The following is an 18895-nucleotide window of genomic DNA, read 5'->3' on the forward strand; positions in this document are numbered from 1 at the left end:
CAAAAGCGTCTTTAAAGAGAAATGTTTTTAAGTTACTTTTGAATTTCTCAAGATTCTGCTCTTCCCTTAAATAGATTGGAAGGGCGTTCCATAACTGAGGTGCCGTAACAGAAAAAAATAAATTGTCGTCTTGTATTGATGACCTTAAGGGATGGAATAGTTAGTAAATTCTGTTCATTAGATCTCAGGGTTCTGATTGGAGAATATGGTATCAATAATTTGTAGATAAACGCTGGGGTTTTATTAAGAAGGGTTTTGAAGGTGAGTTCAGATATTCTAAGTATTTTCCCTATCTGTCCTGGTGAGCTCACAATCTAACCCCCACCCACACCCCTTTGGATTGGGTCATCGTGCTAAAAGCCAGGAGAATTCTTAGGAATTCAATTGCAATTAGTATGACAGTCATATATCTCAATTCTCTTTTAGATCCCCTCGCTCCCGTCAGAGTATCAGTGACCAACAATGGCCAATTGGACAGTCTGCATGCATCCTGGGAAGAAGCTGCGGGGGTTCGCGATGGCTACCAGGTAGTCCTCTATGACACAGGGCAGGGCAACGTCGTAGGCAATGCCTCGGTTGGAGAAGACACCAGAAATGTCACCCTGTCGGGACTGACTCCAGGCGCCAAGTACAGTGTGGAGGTCGTGTCGGTGACTGGACCTTATGGGGTCTCAGCAGAGAATGTCACAGACTGGACATGTGAGTACTGTGTAGGTGGACCATCAAAGCAGTTTGGTTGGATGGATGGATGGATGAAAGCACAGGAGAGATCAGTTTTGTGCCATTTCATGAATGACAACCAGAAGCAAAATTAATCAAATCACCAAAATTCACACTTGATTGTAAGTGAAAAAAATTCTTATACCAGAGGTTCATTAGCATAAGTAAAGCACACGTGTGATAAAGAAATGTGTTTAGAAGAAACAGAATCAAGATTCAACACATGACATGAACTAAGATGAAATAGAGTAGAAGCTGCATACTGAAGGCAGTAAATGCACATTGACCTTGTGACCAGTGAGTTGCCAACACAAGCAAAGCCCATTGAGGGACCATCGATCTTGTCTTTTTCCAGGGATATCCCAGTATGGAGAAGAATCTCTTTACCAAGGCACTGTCTCGGTTCTGTAGCTTTCCCCAACTTGGAGTGGACAATGGACAGGCCGAGCACAGATATCCCACCTAGCATTCAAACCTACCCCGCTTTCCTATAAATTATTATAGTCCTTCCCCATCTTCATACGGTTGCCAGATTTCATCTTTGAATGTGCGTTTTGTGCTTTATTCTCTGATTTAGAGAATGACATGGTGACAAAATTCATCACCATTCCCGTCCCCGCGGATAACCGCGGGAAATAGTCCCATGTCATTTTCTAGTGTCTATTTCAACCTCAGTCCTTCTACACCAGCATTCTTCAAAGCAAAGCTTGCGGGTCAGTGGTTGTGGCCATTCATACTCCGATCCTTATGGGAGCCAAGGATAATGAAGCCATTGTGACATCACTGATGAGGTTGGCTCTTAGGCACTGGTGGAATGAGGCATTATGACATCACAATATCTGCTCTGGATAGCAGAGACTGTCATTCTGTAGTGTCTGTTTCAACCTCAGTCCTTCTACACCAGCATTCTTCAAAGCAAAGCCTGCGGGTCAGTGGTTGTGGCCATTCATACTCTGATTCTTATGGGAGCCAAGGATAATGAAGCCATTGTGACATCACTGATGAGGTTGGCTCTTAGGCACTGGTGGAATGAGGCATTATGACATCACAATATCTGCTCTGGAATGTTGCTGCTCAATCTCAGCATTCTTCAATGCAAGGCTTGAGGGTCAGTGGCTGTGCCCATTCATAGTCTGATTCTTCCCTCTCTCCTTAAAGAATGACATGAAGATGGTTTCCCGCGGTTATCCGTGGGGACAGGAACGGTGATGAATTTTGTCACCGTGTCATTCTCTACTCTGATTGCTAACATGTGCATTGTAAAGTTTTTTTGGAAAATTAATAAAATATTTTTTTTTAAAAGAGGATGCCTGGCCCCCAGTCCCACCCCGATCTGTCTCTGGCTCCGCCCCAATCCTCCCCCAGCACCTCCCCGATCTCAAAGGCCACATGTGGAAGCCTTCGCGCATGCATGGACATTGATGCAATGACCTCGCACGCATGCGCGGGTGTGCGCATGACATCATTGATGGCTGCGCAAGCGCAAAGGCTTCCAAACGCGACCTCCAAGCTCAGGACTTCTAAAACCCGGATAAACTCTTGGAAATCCCTCCGGGCGCCCAGCCCGTCCTCTAAAAAGTGGACATGCCCGGGTTTTCCCAGATGTCTGGTAACCCCACCTCTTCCCCCACTGTCACGCTTTGAAGTAGCATGCTACTCTCTCCCTCTCTTTACTACATAAATTGTAAACCGCTTAGACGTTTTTTCAATAAGCGGGAGAACAAATATCAAATAAACTTGGATGATAGAATTTGTGCATAAAACACACATCTTAAGTACCTACATTTAGGTAAGCTTTTAAGAATTCCCCTTAGTGTCTTCTAGAACAGTGTTCTTCAACAGCCGGTCCACGGTGCGATCGATGCGGCGTTATCTTCGAGCCAGCTCCCTCTTCCTAACTGATTCAGTGCACAAAGCCACGGGCAGTGGCTCCTACAGGCATCCTGCGCCTGAACCGGAAGCCTTCTCTCTGACGTTGCAACATCAGAGGGAAGGCTTCCAGATGAGGCACGGGACGTGCAAGGTGCAATTAGTACTATTATGGGGGCGAGGTCTAGGTGGAGATTGGGTAGAGATGGGCGGGGTCTGGCCCACGACTTAGCCCAGTGTTCTTCAACCGCCGGTCCACGGACCGATGCCGGTCCACAGAATAATTCTTTTATTTCTGCCGGTCCACAGGTGTAAATAGGTTGAAGAACACTGGTCTAGAACATTTTACAAAATCTTCACATGAAGTTTGCAATGTGTGTTTCTACTGTACTAACTTTCAACTAAGACAGTAATTTTCATATTTTATTACATTTTTTTAGCTGCTCTGTTTAATGCTTTTATTACTGTACTGGAGTATTTCTGTGTTTTTAATCCCTGCATTATTGATAGATTCTGTTGATTTTTTCATTTATGTTTGAACCTTAGCAGCTTTTGAGATTTAAGGATCATTTGTTCCTTTCCCAGATCCTGTGGCTCCAGAGAATGTCTCAGTGGTGATCGAGGAGGATAATACAGTCTTAGTTCTCTCTTGGAGCCTGGCTGCTGGCCTGCAGGATTCTTACCAGGTTTGGCTCTTGGACCTTCACAACCAAACAGCATCCTGGAGCAGTACAGTGAGCAAAGGTGTAGGCCACCATCTTTTCCAGGGCCTGGTCCCAGGCCGGAACTACTCTGTCTCTGTCACTTCTGTGGTGGGACCTTATCGAAACTCATCAGAGAGTGTACTGGTGGCAGTGGGTAGGTTCGCCCTTCAGAATTCATTTCCAAGCATGTTTATTGTACCTCCTGTTGTTTGTGGAATTCTGTCATCTTGGTGTTTGTTGGATACATACCTGACTTTCCGTCCACATGTTGCCGCTGCAGTCAAGAACATAAGAGTTGCCATACTGGGACAGACCGGTCCATCAAGACCAGTATCCTGTTTCCAACAGGGCCAAGACAGGTCACAAGTACCTGGCAAGATTCCAAAGAGTAAAACAGATTTTATGCTGCTTATCCTAGAAACATGCAGTGGATTTTCCCAAGTCCATCTTAATAATGGTTTATGTACTTTTCTTTTAGGAACTTAGCCCTTTTTTTTTTTTTAAACCCTGCTATGCTAATTGCTTTCACCACATTCTCTGGCAACGAGCAGAATCTGATTTCTGTGCTATAGTTCAAGCGCTTATTGTGTCTGTGTGTGGATTTTGAGAACCATATTGTTGCATGGCTCGCCTGCTTCTACTCTTCACTCTTTGCAACTGGTTTTGCAAGGGGCTGCACGGCTGTATTGGGCCTGCATGACACCCCGGCCGTCATACAGCATCACTGGTTGTCTGTTGACCAATCAAATTGGTATTTGTGTCTTGATTCTTCCCTTTGCTTCTTCAGCTGCACATAATGCAGTGTATCGCAAACTGTGTGCCACACGAGATTTCAGGTGTGCCGCCAGAGGCTGGGGAGGAGGAGAGGCGCCAGCGGCGAATGACTGCCTACAGGATGTGCCTCTCGCAGCGCCTCTCTTCCTCCATGGTGTCTCTCTTGTACTACTTCTGCTATTAATTATTTCTATAGCGCTACCAGACGCACGCAGAACTTCACGGAATCACAAAGAATAAGAAAACAGTCCCCGCTCGAACGAGCTTACAATCTAAATAGGCAACTCCACTGGTAGAATGTTATGTGACTAGTAAGTCAGGCAAAACCGGGCGATTATGTGGAAAAGTGATGCATTTTGCTTATGAGTTATTTAATAAACTAGTCTTTAAGCCCGTTACATTAATGGGTGCTAGAATATATGTCTGCCTTTGTTTCTGTCTCTCTCCCTACCCCTGTCTGTTTCTTTCTGTCTCTCTCCCTCCTGCTGTCTTTCTTTTTGTCTATCTCATTCCCTGGCCCCCCTTGTCTGTCTGTCTTTCTGTCTCTCTCCCTGCCCCTGTGTCTTTCTTCCTTTCTTTCTGTCTCCCTCCCTACTTCCCTGTCCAGAAACCAAAGCAGCATTCCCTCCCCCCCACTTCCCTGTGCAGAAGCCGAAGCAGCATTCCCTCCCCCCCACTTCCCTGTGCAAAAGCCGAAGCAGCATTCCCTCCCCCTGCATTTCCCTGTGCAGCAGCATTTTTTTTCCTCCCCCCACTTCCCTGTGCAGCAGCCACAGCATCCCCTCTCCCTCCATTTCCCTGTGCAGCAGCAGGATTTTTCCATCCCCCCTATACTTCCCGCGGTCTGGCCGGCTCCCTTGCCAGAGTTATTTTTAAGTTTAAAGGTGCCACGGCGGCTCCTCTAATGATCTCCTGCATCGGAAGTGTTCTCTGACCCAGGTGCAGCTCGTGAGAGGAGCCACGGCGGCACCTGTAAACTGAAAAATAACTCCGGCAAGGGAACTGGCCAACTGGCAGTTCAATGAGAGCCACAGCTTCAAAACGGAGCCCTCTGTCGGACACTCTCCTGCCACCACAACCACCACTCTCCTGCCGGTCCTCTAAGCCGACCGCCATTCACAGAGCTGCATGCTCACGCGCCTCCAGCTAGCGCAGGCACCGTGAGGACTGACACAGAAGCACACCTCACAGCGCCAGGAATCACGAACTTTCAAAAGCGCATGCGCGCTCTAGGGTTTTATTATTATAGATAGTGTTTTAAAAAATAAAAGTGTGAAAACTTTTTGATGATCCCTCGTCTCACGGGATTTTTCCCTGCCTGCAGAACCCATGCCTGTGAGTGATGCTCAGTGTTGGACTCAGGAGACAGTCCTGCACCTGAACTGGTCCGTGCTACGTGATCAGTCCAACTCTTGTTTTCTGGCTGTGGAGATGGAGTCTGGAGATACTTTCCAGCAGGCGGTTCGTCTAGTAACTGCTGAAAGTGAAATCAGCCTGAGAAACCTGGAGCCAAATTCCCTGTACCGAGTTCACCTGACTGCAATTGGGAAGAATGAGATGAGAAGTCAAACGGTTACCCTGCTCTGCAACACATCCCAAAAAGGTACACCCCCTCCCCTCCCCCCCACTAAATCAATACCTGATGTGTAAGACACTCCTGGAAGGTAATAATAATAATAATAATAACTTTATTCTTCTATACCGCCACAATCTTGCAACTTCTAGGCGGTTTACATTCAAGAGAGCTGGACATTCAGCGAGTTACAATATGCAGATAGTCAGAGGAAATATAGAGTACAGAGACTTTAAGAAAGCGGAAATGTAAACTGTACAGTTTGCTAAGCGAATATATAAAATATACAGTTTGCTAAGAAATTTCCGAGAGGACCTGTTAGGAAAAGGTCGTGAATTACAAAAAAATACAGCGAAATTACAATATACAGCGAAAATTACAGTATACAGTTCGTTAAGGATTTTCAGTGAGGATTTGCTGCCCCATTAAACGCGAGGCCAATTTTAGGGGGGTGGAAATAGGGCAATTGCTCTTGGACCCCCATGCTACAGAGGACCTCTAAGCAATGGCGTGGTATGGGTGAGCGGCACCCGGGGGGGGGGGGGGCAGTTTATATACCACAGGACCGTGAAGTTCTAAGCGGTTTACAATGATTAGAAATGTTACAGGGCAGAGGAAATTAGGCCAGTAGAAGACCCAAAGCAGCGTTTAGTGTGCCTGCGACGCTACTGCTCCTGCCGGGTTTGTCAGCCCTGTAGCGGTGGGAGGGTCAATGGGGGTCTCGGTTGTGCCGGGTCGGCAGCAGCGGCGGTGGCGGCGGGGGGGGGGGGAGTCAGGCAGGTGGAAGGGGAATGGGAGGGAGGCAGACTGGCATGGGGGGGGTTCGGTAGAAGGGGGATGGGAGGCAGGCAGGCTGGCATTGGAGGGGGTGGGGGGTTCAATGGAAGGCAGGCACGCAGGATGGCATCGGGGGGGGGGGGATTTCCATGGAAATATGCTGCTCAGGGGATGGGAGGCAGGCAGGCTGGCATGGGGGGGGGGTTTCGATGGAAGGGTTATGGGAGGCAACGGAGGGGGTGGGGGGTTTTCAATGGAAGGCAGGCTGGCATCGGAGGGGGGGGAGGAAGGATGCACTGGGGGCACCAAGGACATAGAAAGGGGCACTATGGACATAGGAAGGAGGCACAGGGAGATTCACAGACAGAAAAAATGACAGACAGACAGCATGCAAGGAGAGAGAGACAAAGAAAAAAAATACCCAGACAGACAGACATCTACTCTAGCACCCGTTAATGTAACGGGCTTAAAGACTAGTATATATATATATATATAGGCAATATTGCCAATGGTGTGCACTGTTTTGCAGTAGTGAGCAGTCTCACAGTTGTGCATCTCTACAATTGTGAAACTGTGAACACTATTGATGACACAGGAAAAATTGGGGGTAAAACGACATGAACGGAACATTGACAACTCCTGAATTATTTATATCCACTGAGATAATTTCTGTCTTTCCATTTTAGTTCTGCCTCCACTACCCACCAATAACACCCTCCAGTTTGATGGTGATACCAGGGTGATTATTTCAGAGGATATGTTCAGTGAAGAAAATGGAAAAATAGTGTACTATGGGATTATCGTCACGTGCAATGAGTCACGTAAGTGCTTAGCTTTCATTTGCAGGAAGGGTCGGAGTTTTCATGATGAAATTTTTAGCTGGACACAATGGACACAAATTTGGACTTGGAGGATGAGATGTACAATGTCAGCATCTATGAGACAAACATGGTTTTTTTTCTGTTACATAGAGCATTATGGACCCCTGTTCGGTTACAAAAATTGGATAGCTCTAAGTCTAATAAATGTTGGCATTGTCATTTTGAAGCAGGGACTTTAGATCATTTGTTATTCTACTGTCCATTTGTGATGACTTTTTGGAAATCAATTTGGGACCAAATTAATTGTTTATTAGAAAACCCAGTGGCATTATCATATGCACGGACGGGGAGAGGGACCTTGGGGTGATAGTGTCCGAAGATCTAAAGGCGAAAAAACAGTGTGATAAGGCAGTGGCTGCTGCCAGAAGGATTCTGGGCTGTATAAAGAGAGGCGTAGTCAGTAGAAGGAAGAAGGTGTTTATGCCCCTGTACAGGTCATTGGTGAGGCCCCACTTGGAGTATTGTGTTCAGTTTTGGAGACCGTATCTGGCGAAAGACATAAGAAGACTTGAGGCGGTCCAGAGGAGGGCGACGAAAATGATAGGAGGCTTGCGCCAGAAGACGTATGAGGAGAGACTGGAAGCCCTGAATATGTCTACCCTAGAGGAAAGGAGAGACAGGGGAGATATGATTCAGACGTTCAAATACTTAAAGGGTATTAACGTAGAACAAAATCTTTTCCAGAGAAAGGAAAATGGTAAAACCAGAGGACATAATTTGAGGTTGAGGGGTGGTAGATTCAGGGGCAATGTTAGGAAATTCTACTTTACGGAGAGGGTGGTGGATGCCTGGAATGCGCTCCCGAGAGAGGTGGTGGAGAGTAAAACTGTGACTGAGTTCAAAGAAGCGTGGGATGAACACAGAAGATTTAGAATCAGAAAATAATATTAAATATTGAACTAGGCCAGTTACTGGGCAGACTTGCACGGTCTGTGTCTGTATATGGCCGTTTGGTGGAGGATGGGCTGGGGAGGGCTTCAATGGCTGGGAGGGTGTAGATGGGCTGGAGTAAGTCTTAACAGAGATTTTGGCAGTTGGAACTCAAGCACAGTACCGGGTAAAGCTTTGGATTCTCGCCCAGAAATAGCTAAGAAGAAAAAAAATAAAAAAAAAATAAAAAAATTTAAATTGAATCAGGTTGGGCAGACTGGATGGACCATTCGGGTCTTTATCTGCCGTCATCTACTATGTTACTATGTTACTATGTATATGATACTGTGCGGTTTGGTATGGCAATGAGAGCAAAAAGTCAGATTTCTTCAAACAATAACAAATTATTACTTAATGACTGGGGTTGCCATTCAACAAATGACTTATAATTGGAAGAACTGGAGCAGATTAAATTATAATTTTTGGTGGAATTCCCTATGCCACATGTATAAAATGGAAAGATTTATTGCAATACAGCGAGGATGTTTTAGGAAATTTCAAGATGTATGGGAGCCAAATTATTGGACTGATTAGATGACATTTTTTCCCTTAAATTACAGGTTCAATTATGAGGGGGGAGGGGATAATTTTATTGTTTTTTTATTATATATTGTACAATGTATGTGATTATATTATAGGAAGAGGTAGGAAAGGTGGGTAATAATAGCATTTTATTTATTATCTTGATGTTTATTAAGTGATATATTTATGACTAATTTATCTTTGCATATTGATACACTTATTGTACATTTGAAAATGAATAAAGATTTTTTTTTAAAGAAATTTTTAGCTGGCCACTAGAGAAAGGATGGTGTCCAGGAGCAGTGGTGGGTAAGGAGGGGAGGTGCTGGCATCCATCTTCTCTGCTCCGCTGCTCCTGGACACCATCCTTTCTCTAGTAGAAAAAGGGAGGAAAAAAGTGCTGAGGGAAGAGATTTGAAATACGTATGACTGGGATGAAGTCTGAGAGGAGAGAGCACCTCATTCTTTCTACCTCCGCACATTATACGCTGTGGCATTGTAAGGGCGGGGCAGACCACACCGCGCACCTTGTTGGTGGGAGGTGCTGGCATGCTCATGTCCTCTCTTTCTTCTTCCTCTTTGTCAATTTAAATCTTCACCAGCGTGAGCAAATTCTCCAGCCTGCTGGCTCCCCTCTGAAATCACTTCTGGGTCATGGGGCCAGGAGGTGACCTTTAAGGGGAAGCCAACGCCGGCATGAGCAGCAGGCCGGAGAAGCTGCTTGCGCTGGTGAAGATTTAAAGAGGTACGGAGGGGGGAAGGGAGGGCATGAAGGTGGTGTAGGGTGGGTGCGGGGAAGGAGCGGTGGGGGTTAGAGAGAAGGGCCCGGGGGTTGGAGAGGAGTGCATGGGTGGTGCCACTGCTCTGGGCGTCTCCTACCCACACTACTCCAATGGTTATATGCTCGTTATAGCTAGGGTTACTAGATTTTCCATCTGGTAAAAGAGGATGCATGACTCCGCCCTGGGACCGCCCCATTCAGCCCCTGGATCCGCTCCATTCCACCCCGGGTCTGCCCCATGCGGATGTGACTTGATGCCATCCTGGACAATCCTCTAAAAAGAGGACACGTCTGGGTAAATCCAGATGTCTGGTAAGCCTAATATAGGGTCTGTAGTGTAGCCAACAGTAAAAAAATAAAATAAAATTATGCAAAATTATGCATATATGTATTTATGCCTTTCTGTCTGTAGATTTCAAGACAAGCTGGAGCCATCTTAGAAAGACCTGTGGGGTTAGTTCAATTGAGATTTAAGCAGCTCATCCTGTTCAAGTGATTTTACAGTTCAGTGCCTCTGTATTCTGGAGCGTGCAGCTTTTATTTGTGCAAATAACAGAAATCCCAGAATGCAGTGGGCCGGCATTGGCGGAAGATGCAGATGGCTTCAGCTTGTCAAGGTTGACCTTGGTTAAGTTGCAGAATTAGAGGCACATTTTAACTTTTCTGTGTCTCAGACCAATAATGCGGTGCCAATGGATGCATCATTTTGCAAACGTCTAGAGACATCCTGCGGCAAAGCGGTGAATGGTGTAATAGTGTAGGAATTCACTGGTAGCTGAGTGCCGATAGCCACTGCCGAATTGTTTTACCGATCTTTACTTGCAGTGGTGAGACCCAGTTCCAGGATAACCAACAGCACATGGTACAATCACTATTATGGAGAGGAAGACACATATTTGGCTGCATTGTTACCAAATCCTTTTCGGGAAAGTGAGCGGAGCATGGCAAGCAGAACCTGGGTGGTGCCAATGGGAACTGAGGAATGTGGACAGACCACAGACATCTGCAATGGGAAACTGAAAGCTGAGACACGGTACAGGTAAATGAGCTCTCAGACCGACTGGGAAACAAGGTTTTGGAGAAGGAATTATCTCCTGGGTTATCATCTGTGAATTGCAAGGCCACCTTTGGGGGGGCTACTTTTCTTCTTTAACTTGTATGCCAGGGATGTCAAAGTCCCTCCTCGAGGGCCGCAATCCAGTCGGGTTTTCGGGATTTCCCCCATGAATATGCATGAGATCTATCTGCATGCACTGCTTTCATGGTATGCTAATAGATCTCATGCATATTCATTAGGGAAATCCTGAAAACCCGACAGGGGTGGGCAACTCCAGTCCTCAAGGGCCGAAATCCAGTCAGATTTTCAGGATTTCCCCAATGAGTATGCATTGAAAGCAGTGCATGCAAATAGATCTCATGCATAGTCATTGGGGAAATCCTGAAAAGCTGACTGGATTCCGGCCCTCGAGGACCGGAGTTGCCCACCCTCTCCTTTATACTGAGATTTATTTTGTTCTCTTTAGGTTTAGTGTTGCTGCCTTCACCAGATATGACCCTTTCAGTCCTGTAGTATCCTTCTCAGCCTTTTCAGGTAAGACAAAATCAAACTAATATTTACAAAGTAATTAGGGAGACTGAAGAAACTTGAATGCTGAGTGATGTGTTCCATGTAAATACAACAAAATAGCTAACAGTGCACTCATGTGTATATCTGTCCAAAGATTTGCCAATGGCAAAGCAGCTTTCACAAAGCTACTTGGTGTGACAAAGAGCAATAGATTTAAAACTTCAACAGTGTAGCAACCTTAAGAAACAGCAGTGGGAGCTCTTCATTTGTTACTTTAGAAACTGTGAGAGGGAGCACAGGCAGCAGGGGGAGCTCTTTTCTTGGTCAAAGGCTATGGGAGGCTAGCTCGATTGTGCAGGGCATTTAGTGGCATTTAAGCAGATAGCATCACTATATCAGCTCTAATCACATAAGCTTAAGCCTACTAGTCAGTGGGTGGTTCAGGGTGGAGTTATCTCCTTCATTCCAGTTGTGCTAAGGGTAATAATTTGAAATAAAGGTTTGATAGGAAGCCAGAATCCCATGGGAGCTGGGGAGTCAGTTTAATAATGAAGTACGTTATTGTCCCTGTAGCTCCTCCTGATAGCAGAAATACTCTGCCTGTTCCTATTTTGGCCGGAGCCATCGCAGCATCGTTTCTGACTGTCGCAGTGCTGGGATTGGTTTTCTGGAAGAGAGGAAGGGCGAAGAGGTAAGTATCCTGTATCCAGAATCTCACTGTCATTGGTGGCGTAGGTAAAGGGGGGGTGGCGAGGGGATCAGTCCGCCCCAGGCGCCATTTTGCTCTCCACCCTCACCCCCGCTGCTCTGCTTGCTGCGCGCGTGCGTCCCTTGTCTTCCCCCAATTCTATTTTACGTCCCTGGCATGAAGTTGCTGCCCATGTCGGCATCGACGCTCTCCCTGACATCACTTCGGTGACCCGCACCTAGGACGTGACGTCAAAGGGTGAGCCAACACCGATGTGGGCGTGCTGCTCACGCCGGATAAGTTAAAAAGGTACGGGGAAAGGGAGGGTGGCGTGGGCGCGGCGAGGGGGCGGGTAAAAGAATGGGGGAGGGGCACCATTCATCTAATTTACTATGCCACTGACTGTAACACTCATTCTCACATTCCAAAGTGTGTGTTTTATAACAGTGTTTTTCAACCTTTTTACACCTATGGACCGGCAGAAATAAAAGAATTATTCTGTGGACCGGCGGTTGAAGAACACTGGGTTGTCGTGGGCCAGACCCCACCCATCTCTACCTAATCTCCACCCCAGACCCCGCCCCCATAATAGTACTAATTGCACCTTGCACGTCCCGTGCCTCATCTGGAAGCCTTCCCTCTGACATTGCAAAGTCAGACAGAAGGCTTCCGATTCAGGCGCAGGATGCCCGTAGGAGCCATTGCCCGTGGCTTTGTGCACTAAATCAGTTAGGAAGAGGGAGCTGGCTCGAAGATAATGCCGCATCGATCGCACCGTGGACCGGCGGTTGAAGAACACTGTTTTATAACACCCTCTAACAATTCTCACCTGCTCACCCTGACCCCTGTTTTCACCTGCTAACGAGAAACACGATTATAGTTTCATAGTTTATTAAGATTTGATTAAACGCTTAACATAGAATTTAAAGCGTTGTACAATAAAAATTATTTATATATTAATTAGGGAACAGACTACACAAAATAAACATAATCCTTACAAGACAGACAAACTTGAATAGGGAGAGGACGAGAAAACAAGAGGAAAAAAAAAAGGGAGAACTACAATTTGGGAGGAAAGAGAACATAATCGGATAAAAACAGTAGGATATGACAAGGTAGGGATTGATTAAAAAAATTATTATTATTTTTTTAATAGGATAAATCAATTGTAGGCATCTTTGAAAAGAAAGCATTTTAAACTACTCTTGAATTTATCCAGGTTTTGTTCTCTTCTGATGTATAAGGGCAGGGAGTTCCCAAATGAAGGAGCGGTGACCGAAAAGATGGAAGCACGACGGGTGCCGATTATTTTTAATGACAGAACATTAAGGGCTCCTTTTACTAAGGTGCGTTAGCGTGTAGTGCATGCGGCAATGTAACCGCTAGCGCACCTTAGTAAAAGGAGTATGTTGAGAAGCGGATCTTAGGGTTCTGGGGGGATCATATGGAATTAGAAGTCTATCTATGAATGCGGGAGAGTTTTGAAAGTTAGAAGAGCTATTTTATAAGTAATCCGATGCGGGATAGGCAACCAATGTTTATTCTTTAGCAAAGGAGTGACATCATCACATTTTCTCGAGCTCGTGATGATTTTAATGGCCATATTTTGAATGAGTTGAAGATGCCTGATATCTTTTTGACACAACCCTTTTTTTATGTCTTTGCCTCTGATATATTCTCCGACTTTTATCTCATGTCTATTCCTGTTTATGTCTCTTTTTTTGCAATATTTTATTTTTTCCTTTCTCTGATTTGTTTTTTCCTTTCTCTGTCCCTCTGCCATCCCTCTCTCCTTTTCTTGCAATGTTTTATCTTTTCCTTTCTCTGATTTGTTTTTTCCTTTCTCTGCCCCTCTGCCATCCCTCTCTCCTTTTCTTGCAATGTTTTATCTTTTCCTTTCTCTGATTTGTTTTTTCCTTTCTCTGTCCCTCTGCCATCCCTCTCTCCTTTTCTTGCAATATTTTATCTTTTCCTTTCTCTGATTTGTTTTTTCCTTTCTCTGTCCCTCTGCCATCCCTCTCTCTTTTCTTGCAATATTTTATCTTTTCCTTCCTTTTCCTTTCTCTGATTTGTGGTTTCCTTTCTCTGTCCCTCTGCCATCTCTCCCTCTTTTTCTTTCTCCTCCCAAGCCAGTCTCATTGCAATACAGTGGCAGACAGAGTGGGATAAATCTTCCCTATCCTGGAATAAAAGGTAAAAGCCTCTCTCTGCCCTTCGTGAAACGACATGAGACCAGATTGCACCGAAGTTGCACAAATCTGCTCTGAGAATGAAGAATATTTCAGCCTCAATGACACACCATCCACAAAAGTACCTGACGCTTAAAACGATCTGTGTACATGTAAAACTGTCTTTTGATTTATTTCAGAAGAGAAAAGAGTAACTTGTCACAGGAAATGACAGCTTACAGTCTAAGGTAAGAGAATACACAGGGACTGGGACATTGAACGTCAGTCCTGTCTGTTCCAAGTGTTTTAAGGGTGTGATAACAATGCAGTCAGAAGTCATCCCTTCATAAAGCTGAATCCATACATAGAATTATAATAGTAGGTATCAGCTGATAAGGAGTGTGACACAGTGGTTAAATCTACAGCCCCTGAGGTTGTGGGTTCAAACCCACACTGCTCCTTGTGACCCTGGGCAAGTCACTTAATCCCCCCATTGCCCAGGGACATTAGATAGATTGTGAGCCCACCAGGACAGACATGGGAAAAATGCTTGAGTACCTGAATAAACTCATGTAAACCGTTCTGAGCTCCCCTGGGAGAAAATTGAATAAATAGTGTGAAAAGTTTCAGCCTCTGATAACCAGAGCTGGTATTGTGACATCATAATGCCTCATTCCACCAATGCCTAAGAGCCAACCTCATCAGTGATATCACAATGGCTTGACTGTCCTGTACTTGGCTCACTTTTACTACATTTGGATTTCTAGAGTGTCACAGTGGTTAAAGCTACAGCCTCAGCACCCTGAGGTTGTGGGTTCAAACCCATGCTGCTCCTTGTGACCCTGGGCAAGTCACTTAATCCCCCCATTGCCACAGGTACATTAGATAGATTGTGATCCCGCCAGGACAGACAAGGGAAAATGCTTGAGGACTTGAATAAATTCATGTAAACTGTTCTGAGCTCCCTGGGGAGAACAGTATAGAAAAATTGAATAAATACATTTGGTCTAGTTTTCCCAAATACTCCTGTCCTTACCACCCCAGCTCTGCTTCTTACATTTCTTTGCCCTTACCACTACCTGCTTCAGTTGCATAAGCTTGAGCTCTAGGAAGTTGCTGCTAATCGTTTGTTCCATTAACTAGAGAAGTGCAACCAAATTGTCTTGCATATCCACAAGGATAATCTGCCATCTCCTGAATGTGCTCTTGAGCACATCTTAAAGTCCCATTGCTTCTTCATGCTTGTTGACCTTACAACCTCTTTTCGGGACCTTGACATGAAGCCGTCACATTGTGTAAGCACAGAATTGGACATTTCCGAGATCATTACATGCATATTGGGCCCGACATTTAAATCGCTTGATTGTCACTAGCAGCTAATGTTCAGTTGCACTTAACCGACTAGTGGTGAGTGCCAAACTCAAAGCCAGCTATGCTGGGGCATTCTGGGAGTGGCGTCAGCACTTGGTTGCTTAAGGGCTGATACGCAGCCTTTAAATGGCCAGGTTTATTGCATAAATGGGACCGTATAAAAGTCCTATTTTTATGTGGTATCTCATCACTGCTTAACCATCTTAAAAATAACTTAGATGTTCAAAGCCAAACCCACATAGGTCCCAGCTTTGAATATTTGGGAACAATGCCGTTGGCAGAATATTGACTCCATTGATTTTAGGTGGGACCTAAAGAGTCATGTAATATTCCTTAGAGATGGTAAGGGTAATGCATTTGATATACCATCTTTCTGTGGTACCTCATGCAACCAAAGCAGTGTGCATATTATATATAAGTACTTTCAGCATCCATAAACAATTTTTTATCGGCAGCCATCTTGAATCCCCTGATGGAAAGGCCTATACTTTTAGAGGGACCTACAAAGGCTACAGTAACCTTCTTGAAACACAAGGGGGCAGATATTCAGACAGTGGGAGGCAGCCTGGATAATTTGCATATTCAATATCAGGCTGTTTCCAGTGACTGGCATAAAATATACTTTTTTTTTGGGGGGGGGGGGGGAGGAGGGAGCTGTAAAACTTTTAACTGGTTAAGTTTATAGTGGCCAAAGATGGGACTGCTATTTATACAGTCTGATTGGCCACTAAACCTAGCCACTCAGCACTGAAAATTGCCGGTTATTGTGCGATATAGCTGGTTAACGTTTAGCCACTAATTCCTAATATTCACCGGAGATAACTGGTCATCGTACTCTGAATATTCGCATTTAACCGGCTGAGCGCTATTTAGCTGGTCAGCTCCATTTCTGGCTGGTTAAATTGTAGAAATGCAATTCGGTGAACTGGTTGTCGACAACAGCGTTTTATTAGACTAATGCAATGTAGCTCGGATATACTGTGAGGCCCTCCAGTAGAACAGTATCGCCTCCAATCAGTTTGTTGACCCCTTCTTTCAGCATAATTTAAAAGGCCAGTAAACTTATATAACACAATGACAGCTTCCTGAATTCTCTCTTTCATTTACCCACAGAAATATCCACCGACCAATCTCACTCCAGACTTTTAAGCAGGTCTTTGAGATGAAATCGACTAATGCTTGCCATGGCTTCTTCCAGGAATTTGAGGTGAAAAAAAAAAAAGAGTATTTCTTCCAGTACTAAGAACATGCCATATCTGGGAGTGCACCTCCCACAGGAAACCTTCTGATTTAATTTTTCCCCACGGAGCCTATGACAGCCTCTTGTTATCCTTGAACAAAAAACTGTGTTTAATCCTTCTTTTACAGTAATTTAGCCCAGTGACATCATCATGTCGCATCTGTACATGCATGGATACCTTCCTGCCCAACGAACAGGCATCAGGGCTGGGACGGAGCTGAGGGCGGAGCCGGGGTGGAACTGGACAGGCCTGGGGGCGGGTCTAGGGGGGGGGTCCAGATTTTACTGACGTAAAATCTGGTAACCCTACCTGGGAGGAACTTATTCCATGAAGGAACATAGACATCTATGTTCTTTTATAGAATACAGTATTCCCCCGAAATTCACGGGGGTTCCGTTCCAGGAACTCCCGTGAATTTTGAGAAACCGCAAATGCGGTTTTTCGCCTGTCAAAAGGCAGGTGAGGCAGGAGAGGGCAGCTGGAGCGCCGGCGGGTGAAGAAAATCACTCGCAGTCTACTCCGACCGCCTCTTTCCGTAGGAAAGTCGGGCTACACCAATCAGGAGCTGCTTTGACACGCAGCTCCTGATTGGTGTAGCCCAACTTTACTACAGGGAGAGGCGGTCGGAGCAGACCGCGGATGAGCGAGTCCGCGATTTGAGAACCGCAAATTCGCAGGGGAACACTGTAGCAGTGTAACCAGGTATATACTAAAAGTTAGGTGCAAGCACTTTAGAGGCCAGCCAAATTTCAGGTTTGGTTTCAGAGCTGAACCTGCCCCCAAATCTGTGGTCAGCCTTGTTTCAGTTTCTACCTGAGCTTGTGCATTTTTGGCTGAAACTGAAATGATTTGCGCAGCCCCCACTTCCTCCACCAAAAAGACCCTCTCCGGCAAGAACCCTCCCCTCTCTCGTGGCTGCCCCTTCCTGGGCCTACCTTGTTGGTGGTGGGTAGTGGGCATAGGAGCGTTCCCACTCGATCCTGTGCATGGCTGGCTCCAGATCAAAATGGCTGCTCCAAAATACAATACTATCAGAACTTGAGTTTGTTTGTCCTTTATAAAATGCTGCTTCATGTGTATACATAGCGCTGGTGATCATATGTACAGCATTTACTGTATTTATTTAAAATGGTGCATGGTCTTTATCATAAAGTGCATGGAGATAGACTTAAAGATTGCAATCTGTACACTTTAGAGGAAAGGAGGGAGAGGGGAGATACGATAGAGACATTTAAATACCTATGTGGCATAAATGCGCATGAATCAAGTCTCATTCGAAAGGAAGCTCCGGATTGAGAGGGCATAGGATGAAGTTAAAAGGTGATAGGCTCAGGAGTAATCTAAGGAAATGCTTTTTTACAGAAAGGGTGGTAGATGCATGGAACAGTCTCCCAGAAGAAGTGGTGGAGACAGAGACTGTGTCTGAATTCAAAAGGGCCTGGGATAGGCATGTGGGATCTCTCTGAGAGAGAAAGAGATAACGGTTGCTGCGGATGGGCAGCTCTATGACCTCACAATGCAGGTCACAGAGCCTTAGCCTATAGGAAGAGGAGATGCAAATGTTAAGAGCCTTAGCCAATAGGGAGAGGAGGAAATAGTGGATGCTGCGGATGGGCAGACTGGATGGGCCATCTGGTCTTTATCTGCCATTATGTTTCTAGCAGGATTACAGATTGGTTTGCTCCTTTCTTACTTTAAAGTAAGTTAGGGCTTGGTACGTTTCCTCAAACCTAATCTTCAGGATCATGGCCAATTTCCGTTATAGAGTAACTATTAGAACAAGTTCTGCATCAGTCAGTGCTTCTCAGCCCTGTCCTTGGGAAGTACCCAGCCACTTGGGTTTTCAGGATATGCATAATGAATATACATGAGATCGATTTGCATGCATCGCTTCCTTTGGGTGCCCCAAGGACCGAGTTAAGAGCCAACGGCCTGACTCAGGTGGCCCCCAGCACCCCCACTGTTCATGCCATCCACCAACAAAAGATTCTCGACTCCCGTAGAAGCCCACTCATCTCTTTACCTCTTATCCCTGCAGGAACTGAAGGAAGTTGGCAAAGACCAGGCGAAAGGAGCGGCTGAGCTGTCTGCCAACAGCTGCAAGAACCGGTATCCACATGTGCTGCCCTGTAGGTCCCAGATCATGATCTGTCTGTCTGTCCCAGAATCCTTACAGGGTGTTTACCTTTGTGTTTCAACACGTTTCTTGTTACGCACTTTTGAGCACTTGGGTCCCGACACGGAGAAGCATCGTAGTGAAAGAACGTTTTCAAATTTAACAAAGACCAATGGTGCTATAATTGCTTTTGAATTCCAACTGTTGGGTTCC

The 18895-nt window shown here is 45.5% G+C and overlaps 1 protein-coding gene across 5 annotated transcripts in view; it reads left to right on the forward strand.

The window, feature by feature from the left end:
- The window catches only part of LOC117347576 (receptor-type tyrosine-protein phosphatase V-like), a 122682-nt gene that overhangs the window by 78049 nt on the left and 25738 nt on the right, over positions 1–18895 (forward strand). For all 5 annotated transcript variants that reach the window (XM_033918688.1, XM_033918689.1, XM_033918691.1 and 2 more), the window contains exons 17-26: positions 427–699; positions 3175–3447; positions 5392–5670; positions 7104–7238; positions 10357–10570; positions 11055–11122; positions 11672–11789; positions 14155–14202; positions 16439–16532; positions 18605–18695. In XM_033918688.1, coding sequence (XP_033774579.1) covers positions 427–699; positions 3175–3447; positions 5392–5670; positions 7104–7238; positions 10357–10570; positions 11055–11122; positions 11672–11789; positions 14155–14202; positions 16439–16532; positions 18605–18695 — 1593 coding nt within the window. The remainder of the gene's footprint in view (positions 1–426; positions 700–3174; positions 3448–5391; positions 5671–7103; positions 7239–10356; positions 10571–11054; positions 11123–11671; positions 11790–14154; positions 14203–16438; positions 16533–18604; positions 18696–18895) is intronic.

Source organism: Geotrypetes seraphini, chromosome 13, assembly GCF_902459505.1.
Source record: "Geotrypetes seraphini chromosome 13, aGeoSer1.1, whole genome shotgun sequence".
Classification (NCBI taxonomy): Eukaryota; Metazoa; Chordata; class Amphibia; order Gymnophiona; family Dermophiidae; genus Geotrypetes; species Geotrypetes seraphini.